This window comes from Trichosurus vulpecula, chromosome 4, assembly GCF_011100635.1.
Source record: "Trichosurus vulpecula isolate mTriVul1 chromosome 4, mTriVul1.pri, whole genome shotgun sequence".
NCBI classification, from domain to species: Eukaryota; Metazoa; Chordata; class Mammalia; order Diprotodontia; family Phalangeridae; genus Trichosurus; species Trichosurus vulpecula.
The window spans coordinates 55,281,102-55,298,977 of NC_050576.1; the positions used below are offsets into that span (position 1 = coordinate 55,281,102).

The following is a 17,876-nucleotide window of genomic DNA, read 5'->3' on the forward strand; positions in this document are numbered from 1 at the left end:
CTTTTTGGAACATTTGGAGCATGTAACTTTACAATGTGAAACTTTGGTTTTCAGAAGTCCGCATATCAGCTTAGAAACATACACAACCTTTTGGGTAACATTTCATGGGCTTTGGTTCATTATCGAACTGTTTTACTCCTCAGATGGGAATGGCGGTCTTTACCGAGCTCTTGCAGCCCATGGCATTGTGGAAGATATGGAGAAAAGGGGCATTTGGGGAATCCACGTCTACTGTGTTGACAACATATTGGTGAAAGTAGCAGACCCACGTTTCATTGGATTCTGCGTCCAAAAGGGAGCAGACTGTGGAGCAAAGGTAAGTCCTGTCTGAATTAGCGAGAGGGGGGTCTTGATTTTTGTCCCTGTGAGTCAATAGAATAATGTTAACAATTGTCTTAGGTTTAAACTTGTCCCATCAAGGTGGCTTTATGAGGGTCTTCAGTGATTATCTCTGGAGCGGAGATTGGCCGCCTCCCCTCATTTTACAGCTAGGGAATCAGGTCTGGAGAGGAGGGGAACGTGGCATCCCACAAGACAAGAGGGTCAGGACTGGCATCTCTGGGATGTTTGCCTCTTCCCCCAGTACCTTTTCCCTGAAGTATTCAAATGACTTAGCATTCCTTCTCTTCCCTGGAGAGCGTCTCATTGTGGAATGGTGGAATGACCTGATTAGGCGTCTACTTCAGACACTTTTTAGGGAGATGTTCAAGGTGAGTGGTGGCAGATTTTGTAAGCCCTTTTGCTGGAAGAAAAGGTGATCCAAATGTAAAAGGGTTGGTGTGATCTTCCCACTTCAGAACTGTGCTTGAGCTGCCTTCCGGGAACTCCATTTGTTTTAAATGGTCTTCACTTGCCTCGTGCAGTGGTTTGAGATAATGATAATCGCTGTCATTCAGAGTGCTTCAAGAGTTATAAAGCACGGGGCAGCTAGATGGCACAGTGAGTAGAGCACTGGCCCTGGAGTCAGGAGGACCTGACTTCAAATTTGGCTTCAGACACTTGACACACGTACTAGCTGTGTGACCTTGGGCAAGTCACTTAACCCCAATTGCCCTGCCAAAAACAAAAAAAAAAGAGTTATAAAGCACTAGCTTCACACCCACCCCCTGTGACAAATAAGACAGGGATTCTTCTTCTTCTTCTTCCTACTTTACAGGAGAAGTGACTTGCCTGTGGTCATACTGTTAGTAAGTGGTAGAGTTGGTTTCTTGCTGCCAAGGCAAATGGCTTTTCAGCATATTCCCAGACTGATTTCCACATGTCATCGGATCTTAGTGCAGATCAAGCTTCGAATCAGGGACGTGTCAAGTTATTAAACACACACACTATAAATAATGAATATACATATATGTTTATGTATTTATGTATGTCATATATCAATGTACTATATATGCTCTGCGTTTAAACATATATAGTATAAAACTACTTCTCCCAATCTTAAATGTCATACAGTTCTTCCTCTTCAGGGTTTCAGTGGTTCTTAGAGAATTCTAGCCATATGTAAAAGCACTATGGCAATGAAGGTAACTATCATGTTCTACGGAACTTGGTATATTATATTCAAGAATATATGCTTTATGAGAACTAGAGAAAATGAAAACTACATAATGTTTTGTTAGAATGGCATTGGAAGAATGCATTCTGAGTAGCAAGTGGTACCGTGCATTTACTTTGAGTTTGAAAAAAATGACCATGGTTTAGTTTTGCTCACAGTAAGGACAAATAGCTTTACAGCCTGTTTTTGATTGTCTCTGCCACTGAGAGCAATAGGGATTTGAATAACCTGCCATGTTAGGAGAGGGGAACCTTGGTTTGAAGATGGCATTCAGCCCTACGCTCTGTGGTAGTGGTGGGTCTGCCCATTTGATTGGCGTTCTAACCCCATTGCCTATAACAGGGTTAGTGACAGTGAGGAATAACAACAAAGACTCCAACTAGTGAGGAGAGAATAGTTAGAAATTTGCTGCAACATGGCATGAAAGCCCTATTGTCACGCCTCATTGCGGCACCCTGACATTGGGTTCTTGAAGGCTGTGCCAACAGAACATAAACTCTGGCCAGTCCCTACCTATCTTGGAAAGGCCTTGAGTGTAGGCCTGGCCATGGACTCTGACTGTTGTCTATACTAGCCTAGTTATCAGGGTGGCTGTAGGGTATTTTTGTTTTCTGGACACAGCAGCCCTCAAATATCATCTAAGTTTGAAGTACACTGACAAAATTATAATTCTTGAAGTATTAAAATAATAGGACATATACAAATGGAAACTGGGGTCTCTGAAAAGACAGAGCTCATAGGGCTAATATAAGACTTCCTTTTTTCTCTTTCTAAAATCTGTTCCTCATAGATCTAAAACTGATTTTATTTGTCATTCTTATTTAGATAGGAAGCATCCAAGGTCCACCAATGGAAACAAGATGTAGTTCTCACTCTTATCCACGTGGTGCCGCTCTTCTGCTTAATATCCATACATTACTTTAGCATCATTTGTAGTATGCTGGGCTTTTCAAGCTAAAAGGGATCTTCAGAATAGGATCATACAATTTAGAGGGCTTTCTGGACCCTAGAAATAATTTGGTTTAATTGCCTCCCTCTCCATTTAAAGATGAGGCAACTGAGTTTCAGAGAGGTCAAGAGGCCTCTGTGGAGGCCTATCGTCACAGAGATGCTGTTAGTCATTAGCACTGGAACTCTACTCTTTCCTCTCTCCAAGTCCAGTGCTGTATCTCCTGTCTCTAAAGTCACGCAGTGAATGCTAGAGCTGAGACTGAAACTCAGGCCATTGGAATCTAGGGGCCCTGTGATTCTAGAGGACTGCTTTGAGGGCTAGACTGGCTAGTGGGGGAGACACTGACTAGGTGTATGACCTTGAGTACGTCACTTGACCTCTCTTACATGAAGTAGGGATAATGATAGCACTTAAATACATCAACTCTTTATTGATGCTAGTTATTATCATTGACCCTGATTCTGTTTTTGCCATTATAACACACATTAAGAACCCCTTTTCATAGGGGTTAGACTAGGTGACTACTTAGGGCCCAACTGACTCAAATTGTATGATTTTTTTTGTCTATAAAACAAGGCAATTCAGGTTAGACTAGTTTCATTAACAGTACTACTTTTTATAATTCTACATATATCAGTGGCTTTGGCTGATTAAATCAAAATGATGTATGTACTTTGAGAAACTCTAATATGTTTTAAAATGTTTTGTTGATACATTCTTGGAAAAGTTTAGTTAGTTCCAGTATAATTATTGGAATAACAATAGCTGATATTTTATAGCATGAAAGAGAGATTAAATTGTTCTGTGGAGTTCTGGAGGCCAGAATTAGTATTAATGGGTGGAAGTTATTGGGAGGAGGATTTTGGCTCAATAAGATAATTATGATATTAGCTCTCATTTACATAATGCTTTAGAGTCACAAAATTCCTTTTAAAGGTAGATGCCCCCCCCCCCCCAAATAGATGCTTTTTTGTTTTTACATGATATTTGTTATTGGATATATACAATTCTTACTTCCCTTCCCTGGTGAGCCATGTCTTGTAACAAAGATTAAAAAAGAAAAGTGGTAAAAACCAGTTTGGCAGAACCAGCCAATGCTTCAATATATGCCATATTCTACACTCACAGTCCCTTGCCTTTTCAGCAAAGGGAGGAAGGTGCATTTTCTCAACTCTTCTCCAGTGCTAGGCTTGGTCATTATAAGTGTATAACATTTAGCTTTTTTTTTCCAACCCCTGAACAGTATTGTTGTGGTCATTGAATATATCATTTTCCAGCTTACAGAGAACTTTTACTTTCACTATCTTACCATATGCTTGGTATGTAGTTAGCACTTCATAAATGTTTTTCATTCACTCATTCATTTGATTTTCATGACAGCCTCGTGTGATAGGTGGTATAGGGATTATTATTCCCATGTTATGAGTGATAAAGCAGAGGCTCATCCTCCATTTGGTCAAAGTTTGGTGTCTCTTCCTCTGGCCTCTTCTGCTTCCATTCAGATCCAAAGTGACACCAATATATTCCTAGAGTGCTGCTCTGACTGTGTTCTCAGAATGCTGCCCCAGGGCTTCACGGCCACACAGACACACCTTGTTTGGCATCTAAAGCCCTTCTTGGTCCGAAGCCAGCCTAGCCACCTTTCCAGGCCTTTTGCATTATCTTCCCCTTCGTGTCTTCTTCCCGTGTTCCACACAGGCAAGCTGCCTTGCTCGTTGCAGCTCACATGCTCTTCCTCCCATCTCCCAGCCTCTAATCAGGCTCCTCCCTGTCCCTGTACTGCTCTTCCTGCTCACTCCTCCCTCTTAGAATCTTTAGCTTCTTTCAAAGCTTAGCACATCATGAGGAGTACATAAAGACCTCCCTAATTTCTCCTAGGTCTTCCCCCTCCAAATTTACTTTGTACCTATTTTGTGTTTACTTCTCTGTGTAAACATCCCACCCCCTTCAAAAAAAAATAGGAATTTCCTGAGGGCAGGTATTATTTCATTTCCTCCCTCCCATATTCTTAGCGCACAGCACTTAGTAGGTGCACAATAAGTGCTTGTTATTGATTGATCTAGGCCACGCATAAGCGTTGGGACTTTGATTCAAACCTGGATCTCTTGACCACCCCTCCCCCCCTCCCCCAGTCCAGAGCTCTTTGTGCTTTCTTTACCACAGAACTATCTGATGGAGCAGCCCAGCAGTGGAACGGGCTGTTGTGAGCTCTTTACCATGAAGTGTTCAGGCAGAGGATAGATGGCTGCCTCTCCAAAACACTGTGGAAGGGACTTCTTTGTGAAGGAGGATGTTGGACTTAGTGGCCTCTAAGGCCTCTCTATGCTCAGATGCCATAAAATCAAGGAGTGATTTCTTGTGATATTTAGAAATTGTAGTCATAGGAGATAATGGAATAGATGTGAAATATTTAATTTTCTGATTATCTTGTATCAATATGTTTACTTTTTAGCTACCTTGTTTTCTTATTACAAAGATATTGCAAATAAATGAAAATTTTTTCAAAGACCTCTAGATTAGAAATATTCAATTCAGTCAACCAGTTCGTTTTTGAACATCTGCTATAAATGTGCAAGGTACTAAAAAAAACTATAAAAAGAAGTAATAAATATACATCTAACATTTTTCCCTAAAATATATTTGTTGATACTCTAATGGAAAAAAATAAAAATTTCTACTTTTTAAAAGTACTTTACAAATTGAGGAAAATGAGAAAAATGTGTTCATAATAGTTACATGGCACTGGGTGAAATTCAGACACTTCAGCTTCAAAAAGTTACATCATCCCATCGCTGAACTTGAGCTTATCGCTTATTTGCACCTGTTCACAGCTGAAAGAAACGAGTAAGGTTAAAGAGGCCAGAGAAACATTTGTTACAATGGAAGGAGAGTGAATGTCTGAACTTAGTCCAGATTTCAGCCCCAGGTTGGAAACCTACAGGGCACCAGAGGATGTGAGATGTTACTGTTTGGGAACAAAATTGCTGGATACATGTATCCAGAAAATGGAAAGATTGAATCTGGAAAAGGAGCAAGGATTGTGAGTGTAGCTGGTTATCATTGGGTATCTAATCAAACCTTTTCCATCAAACCTGACAAGTGGCTGCTTGAAGACTTCAAGGAGAAGAAATGCACTCTTTCTTTCCCCAGAGAGCTCATTCCAGTTTTTGGTAGTGTTGTGAAGAAGTTTTTTGTTGTATCAAGCCTTAATCGCCTCTTCATAATTTCTAAGTTTTTGCTCTCTGGATCCAAGCAGAACAAGTCTAATCTTGTGGCAGTCCTTCAGATGCTTGAATGCAGTGATTAAATATTCCCTAAATATTGCCTTCTTGAAGGTAAACACACTCACTTTCTTCATCATATGGCATGAACTCAAAACCCTTCACCATCCTGGTTATCCCTTTTTTGAAGTTCTCCAGCATATGATTCTTCCTAAAATGTGGTGTCCAGAATTGCACACAATGTTCCAGAGATTGCTTTGATGCTGGTACGACACAATAAAACCATCACCCCTTTCCTGCTGGACTCCAGGGTTCACTTAATACATTCTAAGGTCACATCAGTACTTTTAGCTGCCCTTAGCACACAGTCGATTTATCTTAAACTATCTTTTTTCAGAATCCAGGTTAACTAGATTATCTAAGTGTTTTGTTTCCTCTACTCCAAATATATCTCCATATATTTATATATACTCTATATTACTAGTCTGATGTTCCATCATGGTGTGGAGCTGACCCTACGTTCTTAAAAATTATTCTAACAGAGTACAATCTCTGTTCAATTCTCCTAAGCTGAACAGTCTTTGCCTCTAGCCTTTGCAAAGGATGACTTGTCTAATGACTGAGGACCAGACTGGCATTCTTCTAAACCAGAAGTTCTTTGTCTTTTTTGTATCATGAACCCCTTAGGGCAGGCAGTCTGATGAAATCTTTATGCCCCTTATAAGAATCATGTTTTAAAAATCAAGAATTAAAATACATAGTATTGCAAAGGGAACCTATTATTTTGAAGTGGAATTATCAAAATAAATTTCTTAAAAAGTTTTTGAACCCATGGTTAAGAATCTGACTCTAAAGTTCTACTTTTTTTTTTTACTGGCAGAGAAAGACTAAGTAAATAAAATCATGGTAAAGGATGCTGAAACAAGTCAGCAGCATTTGAGTGTGTTCGCTTTTCTTTCACTTGTGGGCAGGTTGTGGAGAAGACAAATCCTACTGAGCCTGTCGGGGTAGTGTGTAGAGTTGATGGTGTCTACCAGGTGGTGGAATATAGTGAAATCTCCCTGGCCACAGCCCAGAGGCGAAGCCCCGATGGACGGCTGCTGTTCAACGCAGGGAACATTGCCAATCACTTCTTCACTGTGCCTTTCCTGAAAGATGTGGTCAAGTATGGACCTTCTAGAGCCCTTGCTCCTCCCCTTTACTCTTGCTCTGTATCCCTTAATATTGAGCTTTTGTTCCTGGCAGCTTGAAGTCATAACCCCACCCAATCAGGAGCCAGGAGACTCAGATTGGCCTGTGGGCAGTGTCACCCCAACATGTATCATTTGTACATATCCATATTCATCTGTCATATCCATAATCTCACCTGATCTTTACAGTAACCTGAGGGAGAGAAGGAGGTTCACCAGCTATGTGACTGGAGATAAATTATTTACACGTTCCAAAATCATTCCCTTATCTGTAAAATGGGAGTAGTTGTTCCTACTCTGCCCCTCTCTGATAGTTCTGTGAAGATTAAATGAGGTAATGAATATGCCAAGTACTTTGCAAAGCTGTATACAAATGCAAAGGATTTTTATTATTACTTAAGATTATTATTTTGTGTAAGAACCATCTTAGCTAAGTTTGGAAAAGCTGAATAGTAGGAGGTTGATCACCCAGTGATGATCATAGCAACTCTTAAAGATCATCTGTTGGTGGGGAGAAGTTGTAATCTATCTTGTTAGAGGAGAAGCCCACATCGGTGAGATTAGAGATCTTTTGAAACATTGAAGTATAATAGAAATATTGTCACTTAGTCTGTCAGTAAATACTTGTGCCTTCTGTATGTCAGGCACTGTGTTAAGCCCTGAGGATACAAAGGTAGAACACAGCCCCCATTCTTAGGGAGCTCACAGTCTGATGGGGGGAGATAACAAGTAAATAACTCTGTACAAAGAAGAGATACACAGGATAAGATACTGGAGATTATCAGCAGAGGGATGGCACTAGAATTAAGGGGAGATTTGGAAAGGCTTCCTGTAGAACATGGGATTTTATCTGGGACTTGGAAGAAGCCAGGGAAGCCAGTAGGTGGGGATGAGGTGAGAAGAATTCCTGGGGGGCAGCCAGTGAAAATGCCAGGTTGGCAGATGAAGTCTCTTGTATGAGGAATAGCTGGGAGGCCAATATCATTGGATCACAGGGTACGAAGGTTGTAATGTGTAAGGAAAATGGAATAATGGGGAGGAGGGAGGAACAGGTCATGAAGGGCTTTGAATGCATTTATTGAGTAGAGGGGCTGACATTGTCAGATCTGTGCTTTAGGAAGATCAATTTAATGGCTGAAAGGAGGATGGATTGGAGTGGGGAGAGACCTGAGGCAGAGAGACCAACCAGTGGCAATTTCAGTAGTTTAGGCAGGAGGTGATGAAGACCTGCAGGGGGTGGTAGTGTCAGCGGTGGCAAGGGGATGTATACAAGAGAGGTTACAAAGGTTGGGAAGAACGTGGCAACAGATTGGATATAGGTGGTGAGAATGAGGAGTCCACGTGACTGGGAGGATGGTGGTATTCTCCACAATAGTAAAGATGTTGGGAAGAGGAGAGGGCTTGGAGGGAAAGAGAATGAGTTCCATTTTAGCCATGTTGAGTTTACATTGCCTGGGGGCCATCTAGCTTGAGATGTCCAATAGGCAGTTGGATATGTGAAACTTGAGTCCAGCAGAGAGGTTAGGGCTGGATAAGCTGATTTGAGAATCATTAGCATAGAAATGATAATCAAATCCATTGGAGATGGTGGGGTCACCAAGTAAAGTAGTATAAAAAAAAAAGAGGAGGTCCAGGACAGATACCCAGGTGCGGGATGAAGATCTACAAAGGAGACCGAGGAGACGCAGGAGAGAGCAGTGTCCTGAAAACCTAGAGAGAAGAGAGTATCAAAAAAGAGGTCAAGAAGGATGAGAATTGAGAAGAAAAGGCCATTAGATTGGGCAGTTAAGAGATTGTTGGTAACTTTGGAGAGAGCAGTTTCAGATAAATGGTGAGATCGGAAGAAAGACTGTAGAGACTTAAGGTAGTGAGAGGAAAGGAAGTGGAGTCATCTGTTGTAGGGAGTTTAGCCACAAAAGGGAAGAGGGAATGAAAAATACTGGGGAATGGCGGGATCAAGTGAGGGTTGTTTTTTGAGGATAAGGAAGACGTGGTCATGTTTTTGGGCAGTAGGGAAGCTGTCAATGGACAGTGGATCGAGGATTAGTGAGAGAGTGGGAGATGGTAGAAGGGAAGATGAAATGGACCAGGATCACTTGTTCTTGTCGAAAGATTTGCCTTGGCAAAGAGAAGGGCCTCTTCATAATATGAAATGGGTGAAGGTGGAGGTAGCAGCAAAAGGCATCTGGGGAATGTGAAATGAGGAGGGGGGAAGAGACATCATTTTACTCAGATGGACTCTTGCATCACATAGTATTTCTTTGTAGATCTGCTAAGATAAGAACACCTGTCCTGTAATCTTGCAGAACTAGAGGAACAAGGTGTTTTCAATGAGAAACTTTTAACAGTTTGTAGTAATAATGGGTATTAGTAGTAAATGTTGACCCATGATGTTCTAACTGCTGGAAAGAATGTAGCATTAGACACCAACCTTATGGCATTGTTTGTGGTCCCTTTGCCATTCTGGGTGTCTTCTTCCTGATTAAAACAGGTGAGGTTAAAAGGAGAACATAAAAAGAACCAAAAAATGAGTTCAGATTCATAAATTTGTGCCGTATTTTTGGTCTCTTTAATGTGACTATTATGAATAATGTAAGCCTGTGAATAGGCGAGTTTGTTTGTTTTATAATTTAGAAGTGGGTTGAAATTTAACAGTTGGTACTGGATGCTTTTAGTGTTTCATTCCTAGGAGCTTTGGTATTGAATGTTTCTAAATGATCAAGGCAAATTTGGATTTGGAAATTTGGGTGACAGGAGTAATACAACTAGATTACCCATATTCCAAGCCTGGAAGCTGATGACTTCATTCTTTTCCTCACCTAGCATTTATGAACCACAGTTGCAGCACCACGTGGCTCAGAAGAAGATTCCATATGTGAATACCCAGGGGCAGCTCATTAAGCCAGACAAACCAAATGGGATAAAGATGGAAAAATTTGTCTTCGACATCTTTCAGTTTGCTAAGTATGTTTTCTGCTGTGCCCAAACAAGATTAAACAAACGTAATGCCATCTCTTACTCACTGAGCTACCCCAAAGAAACACTTGATTAGAGAATATTATGTCTGTGATACCAGACATGGTTATTTGATTACAAGTATTCAATCTAGACTCGGTATCTGTGCCCTGTGTGAAGCCTCTGTCCTACCAGTTTGGTTAGAACTGTCCATGGGATAAATTCCTGGTTTCATCACTTACCTTATCTGGTTGGCTTCCTTACAAACTGAACTTGTTTCTTTTGGTTCCAAGCCTGAGGCTGGCTAAGATGAAGCATCGACTATTTTGTATTTAGAAGATATTTCTGATTGGTGAATAAATGTTTGTCTCAATGCAAATTTTTGAAACTGCAGAGCTCTCTGAAGCAGATAACATTTCGGTTTGAAATGAGCTTCTCAGAGTTTGATTAACATAAGAGAACAAGAGCTAACATTTACCTTCTCCATCAGCATGTCCAAGAGATCCTTTGGCCTCTTTTTTTTGTAATTCTTTCGGTTCAAAACAAGTTTTAGCATAGTTTTTCCTCACACTAAGATTTCTAATTTTTCTGAAATGTACTTTTCATTTGAGACATGAATGTAACACCTCAATTCCACATCGGAGAGAAAAACCTCCAGTTTTCAGTGTGAAGGATTGAGACTCATCTATAAGGATTAATTTATGTAGCATTCCTTTGGAATTAGATTGAGAGAGCATGGCATTGAAGATGAAGAGCATAGTTATGGTGGGAGATAGTGAGGCTTGTATTATTTCATAATTGTCTCTTGTGGTTCTGCTCCAGGAAGTTTGTGGTATATGAAGTATTGCGGGAAGATGAGTTCTCGCCTTTGAAGAATGCAGACAGTCAGAATGGGAAGGACAATCCTACGACCACACGGCATGCGTTAATGTCCCTGCATCATTGCTGGGTCCTCAACGCTGGGGGCCACTTCATAGATGAAAATGGATCTCGTCTTCCTGCCATTCCTCGGTAAGTAGGGCTCTATGCCCCTGGGCATTTCCCTTGGGACTGTGCAACTTCCTCCTTTCTCTTTCACACAGTCCATTACTCTCTACTCTTTTAAAGAGGGGAATATAGAGATGTGAGCTGTTCTTCATGTGAAGAATTTGGCTATGATGGTTGCCTCAGAGAAAAATAGATTATTTTCCAGTTAAAGATTTAGCTACCCTGAATCTCTTGTTGTCATAATATGCCATCTTATTACTAGTTACCTATTGAATAGTAGGTGACAAGTACTTTGTTTTTATATCCCATGTACTTTTTATGTGGTGAAAGAGGCAGCTTGATGTGATGGACAGAGAAGTGTCCTGAAGCCAGGAAGACCTGGGTTTGAGTCCTATTTCGGACACAATTTCTGCAGCATGGCCCTGGGTCTTTAGGCCAAAGGTGTCAGACTCCTGCCTTTCCTTCTCAAGCTGGGGCAGAAACCCATGTACAGCCTGAACCAGATTAAAATGTTATTGGGAGATGTTTGACAAAACAAAATAAAAATACAGCATGACATAGATAATGTTAATTTGTGGTTTTCCAAGTCAATATGTGGTCCTCAGGGATGTCTTTCTATTTCTGTCTGAGTTTGACTTTCAGTTTCAAAGAAGGTACCAACTGGCATTGGTAGAGTTTCCTCACCCAGGAGTCCCCCTTACCCAAGAAAATCAGAGGTTCAGCTCCTCTTCTTATCTCCATTCTGTGGTATTCTCCGCTGTAGTTTAAGTTCTCTCCCATTCCTATATCTCCTAATTCCTTAGAAGCATCTGCTTTGCTGCTATAGAAATGTGGCTGTTCAAGGCACATCCTCTGGAACCCACAGGAGCTCCCCTCTCCCTCAAAGAGGTCTCAGAAGAGTGGCAAACTGGGTCACCATGGTTCTAAGTGTGACACTTAGGTGCCCTGGAGGGAAGTGCATTGCATCAATGTGCCCTGACCCTCCTGGATGAAGCACCCCATAGTACTTTGGATTATCAGAGTTAGTAATAGCTAGAAGTATTGAAGATCCAGTTAAAATGATGCAAAAGATACAGCCTTTAAACTGCATGGTTCTCATGTTTTATGTTTAAAACACTTAGCCACTGCTGAAGTCCTGACTCTAATAACACACTATGACTTGTCTGCTCGGGGTGCTCATGGATGGCAAACACCCTGCCGCTGGAGAGCTCTCCTGGTGAGGATTTTGTAGATAGGATTCATGATTTGGACAGGGGTCAGACTAGATGGCAGATAACATCCCTTCTGTGTGATGTGCATTTCATACTGTTGGTGCCATTCTGTTTCCATTGTAAGAGCAAATGTGACCTCTTTCAGTTCATGGAAAAAGGTCAGCAGACTTCTGCATAAGGATCAACGAGGCTGATCTGCGAGTATGCTGAAGTAGTAGCTTTGTTCATTGGATTTTTTTCCTTTGGTTTTCTTTGTCTTACTTTCAATTTCAACATTAATAGCAAAGTACCAGTAGGCCACTCAAGTGTCTCGTATGCTCATTGTCTTTCATTATTATTGTTTTATTTGCATTCATTCCCATTAATGCTTGTTTATTCCCACATAGCCATGCTCCACATGGAAAGTCAGAGACCCTCACAGCTGATGTCAATCACAAGTAAATATACCTGGCTGCCTGCAGTGCATGGTGATGGGGCTATGCTTCCCTGGGTATTAACAGGCCTTGCAGCTCAGAGTACTGAATCAGCCATCTTTGGGGGAGAAGAATGACTTGAGCTTTTGGTGGGGTGCACTGCTTCTCTGGTAGCAGGCCTCTGGAAGACACACTAACGCAGACAATCGCTGTGCATGGTGGAGCTGGGGGCATGCTTTACTAAAGAATCTGACAAGGGGTGGTCAGGTTGTATGCAGTGAATAGGTTTATTGCAGAGTGAGAGCAGGTTGCAGGCTAGCAATGGTTGGCATGGGTTCAGAGCACCCTCTAGGACATCTCTATAGATAAAAATTACATTCTCTACACCTAGCTTTGAGAATTGTGCTTGTGTGGGAGAAGAAAGTGTTGCCTACGGAAAGATGACTTCTCATCTGAGACATAGGTATTCATCTCAGGGACCTGAATTTGTAGTGACATTTCTCATGGCTCTTTTCTTCAGTCATCGTGGACTAGTTTTGCTCCCTTTGTGAGCAGAATGAACAGAACAGAACAAAATTTTACCCCTTTATGCTGACAAGGAGTTTTCAGCTAGAACTGGGACATATCTTCTCCAGCCTGGTTGGTATCTAGTAAAGGATGGGATGAAATCAACATCCCCGCACCTGAAGAGTCAGCTCAATCTTTTTTATGTACTCTGAAGATGTTTAGGCTTGAGTTAGAATTTTAAGTTTTTATGCAAATGTAAAATGAGTTGGGAAATGAAAAAAATTGGAAGAAGGGCCTCTGGGAAGGGAAGCTTTTTTTTTTTTTTTTTAAATAGGGCAGCTATGAAATCAACTTCATTCATGGGCTTTCTCCCACCACTGTGACACAGTTGGGTACTGACAAGAATAGTACATGTGAATTCCATCCAGAGTCCTATTGAATGTAGGTGAAGGGCCATCCACTCCTAATCAGGACAGTCATCCTATAAGATGGCACCTGTCAATGAGGAAAAGAGCTCATTGTTTGGTTCATTTTAGTGAATGATCAGAGCAGCTCCTTTTGATCTCTCAAAAAACTGTTGACTGGTATTCCATCTTTTTGGTTTCTCACACCAGATTTCTTGTCATTGGGTTTCAGCAGCTTCTATAGTAAAAGGAAGAAATGGTTCTTTATATGTCTGCCTTGTAGCTTCTAATAATCTCAACTAAAATAAGAGTTTGTGTCATTTAATAGTATTCAGTTTTTAGTAGTTAAACCTTTTTAATATTGTCATTTGGACCAACTAAGTATAGTTTAAAATTTCTCCTAAAACAGAGCCCTGAGCGGCTGAAATCAATTGCCAGAGGACAAGATTGAATGGAAGTGGGGATTAGTAGAGAGCGAAGAGGCAAAATAAGGGTAGAGGAAAAAGAGGTATTTTTGACGGAAGGGGTAAGAAGCAGCAGTGACCTGGAAACGTTATCAAAGTGAAAGATGCATAGGTGCTAGCTGGGCCCCCCAGTTCTGTCAGATGCCAAAGGCTGGAGAATTGCCGCTGTTACTGGGCTACCTGTTTATACCTTGAGATTTTAAGCTCCGTGATGGTAGCTCCCATTCTTCACTGTATTAGGTAAGTTTATATTTTAAAGTCCCTCCAGTGACTGGTCCTGTGAGGTGTTTTTTGGCTCCTAAAATCTTTGAGAGTGGAGGATTTTTGTGCCTTCTGTTTTGTACATAACAGTATACTAGTCAGTGAGTGAAATGAAAACAAAGGGAATCTAAGAATGGCATTTGTTGCCTTTTAGGAGTTTGTATTCTGATTGAAAATGAAATAGTTAAATGATACCACAAAACTAGATATAATTTAAGTGCCAAAGTGAGTGATAAAAATAGATGTGCTATGCAATTCAGAGAAACAGGAGCTCAGTGTGGCCTGAGATTGACCTTTAAAGCATTGGTGGGATCTCAGGAAGAAGGAAAGGGGGTGGGACATTTGAGTTAGGACAGGGGCACAAAGAAAGAGTGGTGAATTAACATGGCACATTGAGGAGATGGTGAGCAAGGAGCTAGGCTTGGCTCTAGTGGAGAATTCACGTTGGGCAGTGATAGGAAAAGGAAGGTCAGACTGGTGTGAGATCATGGAGAGCCTTGCCTGCTGGCCGAAGCAAGCCCGCTTCTCTCTAAAGATGATGACAGTAAGAACTCTGGCTAGGTTGGCTTATCCTGTGCCTGTGGTCCTTTATTTTGATCCAGACTTGTGATCTCATTGCTATAGGGGCCTTTTATGCTAGGGCACCTCAGCACATGCACTGAGTCACCTTGAGCTTGAGTCACCTTGGGGCACTGTGCTTAAGCACAGGCCTTCTTATCTCTGAGGTCAGCTCTAGCCACTCTGCAGTGCTGTCTCTCACCTCAGGTCTTCTGAAACAGTTATGATTCAATGCCACGAGGTCAGCAGGAGATTAGATTCTAGTATCATTGGTCATTGTCCAATTAACATACAGGCCAGAAGCCAAGGGACTAAAAAATATTGCCAACATTATTGGCTTTGATAATACTTTAATGTTTTAGAAACTTGGGGTCTTAAATTGGACTAAATATTAAATGAAATTATCCAAAAGAAAGTGGTGAATTTGGCCTTGTCATTGCTGTGATTACTGATAGAGTCAGCCCAAGAACTGGAGGTAGATCACTGTCAACCTGAAATACCCAGGCTGGGCCACTTCTTTGAAAGGGTCTTTGGTAATAGCCACGGAGAACTACTTTGGAAGTAAAAATGACCAATGCTTTCTTGTTAAATGAGTTAGCCTGGCTTATTTGGGAAACGTACATTTGCCCTTTCATCCCCATCTCTCTAGAAAAGCAGGTACTGAGAAGTAACACAAAGGGCTAATGATGTCTTTGGAAATCAGAAGAATATTTCTAAGTAGGAGAGGACAAGGTGTGTTAATATGCACAAAGTGATTTAAATAGTAATGCCATTGAATATCTTTTTCTAATGTGACTATCTTTATGCCAGCAGTTATCACTAACATGGGGCAGCTAGGTGGTAGAGTGGGTAGAGTGCTAGGCCTGGAGTCTGGAAAGATTCATCTCCCTGAGTTCAAATCTGGACTCAGACACTTAATAGCTGTGTGACCCTGGGCAAGTCACTTAACCCTGTTTGCCTCAGTTTCCTCATCTGAAAAATGAGCTGGAGAATGAAATGGCAAACTACTCCCCTGAAGAGTTGGACACGACTGAAAAGACTGAACAACAAATCACTAGCATATGTCTTTGATAGATTTTATGACCATGATGACAACAAACGGAGGGGACTCCCATGAATATTTAGCTTTTTTGAGTCTAGGGCCTATTGTTGACATAAAATGCATTCATTGAATGCATTGTGAGTACAGGTGCTGCTGTGAAACATATCAGTGAGTTACCTATGTTATCTCCCAGACTTTAAGGAAGCTGCCAGCTCCATCTCTTTCTGATCTAGAAAATAATTAAAGAAGTGGAGTTTTTGATGTTGGTGCTATTCTCTTTTTTTTAGCCTGAAGGATGCCAATGACCTGCCCATTCAGTGTGAAATCTCGCCTCTTGTCTCCTATGCTGGCGAAGTAAGTTCACTAATTACACACCCCCACCCACCTCAGTTTTTACTTAAGTTTATATCTATCCACAAAAACGTCATAGAACATAGAATTGTCAGAAATTTTGTAAGTATACCTTGACAGAATAGAGCTGTATTATGGGAGCAAATTTAAAAAATTGCGTTTGTCTTGGACATCCCCAGTCTTGGGGCTCTTTACCTTTTGTGTGTCTTGTACCCCTTTGGCAGTCTGGTAAAGTCGATGGACCTCTTCTCTCACTAATGTCCTCAAATGCATAAAATTGAATACATAAGAGTTATAAAGGAAACCAATTATAATAAAATACATTTAAGTTCACAGACCCCAGGTTACAAATCCCTGCATCTGGATTCTTCTGCCATTAAAGCTCTATATTAAAGCCACAAGCTTGATTTGGTGCTAGTAAACTCCAAGCTTGAGGCCTCTAAACTTCCTTCTCCGGTCCTCACCTATGGTGCTCAGCATCATGTTCTGTATACATGAGATACTGATGATGAACTTGTTGTGGGATTGGATTGGCTGCCATTCTGGATGTCACTGGGGCCTAACTGATTCCAACTACATTTTGTCTCCCCAAATGGTGTTTTAAAATAGGTTGTATTTGTATCTATTTAATGCATCATAACTTTAATCTTTAATAATCTGACATGTTTAGAGGCACAATCTGTTCAGTTTTTTAAATCTTGTGAATGGAAAGCTTCTAGAACTCTTTGGGTGCTTTGTTCATACTGCGTTCCTTGGCAGCATCTGCCTTCCAAGACCATCTCCTGCTAGAAACAGCCACGTTGGGTAGTGGGGATGGATGGAAAGAATGATTGTCCTCTTGTACTTTGAGCTTAAGTGACTGTAACATAATCATAGACTAATTCCCTCTTTTTAGGTTTTAAGTTTCAGTCATGTTGGGCCAGTAAGCCTGCTTCTGAAACCTGTATTTCGTAGATTCTCACAAGTCTTTTGAGTTTCCATATGTTAGTCCAACTTAGGATACCCTCACTTTAGTTCATTGCTACTGAGAGTAAGTCCAGCAGGTTTTTAACTTTATGTCTCTTTTCTTCCACCTTTAGGGCCTTGAAATCTATGTGGCAAATAAAGAATTCCATGCTCCTTTAATCATTGATGAGAATGGTGTCCATGAGTTAGTGAAGAATGGCATCTGAGCTACATGGCGGTGCCATATGTCCACATGGGTCACTTTCATTTGTAATGGGCCAGCTGGAAAGGAGTGCAAAGAGCAGTCATTGAAGGCTGAAGTTTGAGAATCTGTTGGGTTAATCGTTTCACTTGTTTCAGCTATTGCAAACTCCATGGAGAGCCCAATGCCCAGACTGAGAGCAAGGATTTCCTTCTGGCTTTTGGCTCATTGAAGTTCTTATTTATATTTTTTATTCTACATTTTCTTCCCAGAGAAGGAAGACATTGGCTCTACAAGGAGATTTCCTCTAGCTTAAACACCATCAAAGGTGTTTCTTGCTGTCTTACTCAGAATTGAGGAATGTTTATTTTTGAAATTGTATATAGTAATAAACCATTGTACACGAATTGTTTATGTCATACTAAGTTTGAATTTTATTTTCTCAGACATTACCTTCTTATAAAAAAACCAAAAAACTAGACCATAAAATAAATTCCTCTTCTTGCTGTTGGGTTTTGGACCTTGTATAAATTACAGAGTTGGAAAAGTCCATTAAATCTTAAATCTCATTACTTCCTAGCTCACATAAAAAAAATATACGCAACCTAGGACTTTTATGAACTACCATGGAATAATGTGTGGAGAAAAAAGAGATTCT

General features: G+C 40.8%; 1 protein-coding gene across 10 annotated transcripts in view; it reads left to right on the top strand.

Moving 5' to 3' along the window:
* Positions 1-17,625, top strand: part of UAP1 (UDP-N-acetylglucosamine pyrophosphorylase 1) — a 43,889-nt gene extending 26,264 nt beyond the window's left edge. For 6 of the 10 annotated variants that reach the window (XM_036756518.1, XM_036756523.1, XM_036756521.1 and 3 more), the window contains exons 5-11: positions 144-316; positions 6,700-6,893; positions 9,742-9,882; positions 10,696-10,884; positions 12,458-12,508; positions 16,008-16,074; positions 17,151-17,625. In XM_036756518.1, coding sequence (XP_036612413.1) covers positions 144-316; positions 6,700-6,893; positions 9,742-9,882; positions 10,696-10,884; positions 12,458-12,508; positions 16,008-16,074; positions 17,151-17,243 — 908 coding nt within the window. In that variant the 3' untranslated portion in view covers positions 17,244-17,625. The remainder of the gene's footprint in view (positions 1-143; positions 317-6,699; positions 6,894-9,741; positions 9,883-10,695; positions 10,885-12,457; positions 12,509-16,007; positions 16,075-17,150) is intronic. The other 4 variants (XM_036756524.1, XM_036756526.1, XM_036756528.1 and 1 more) reach the window with 1 other exon arrangement.
* The last annotated feature ends 251 nt before the right edge of the window (positions 17,626-17,876 follow it).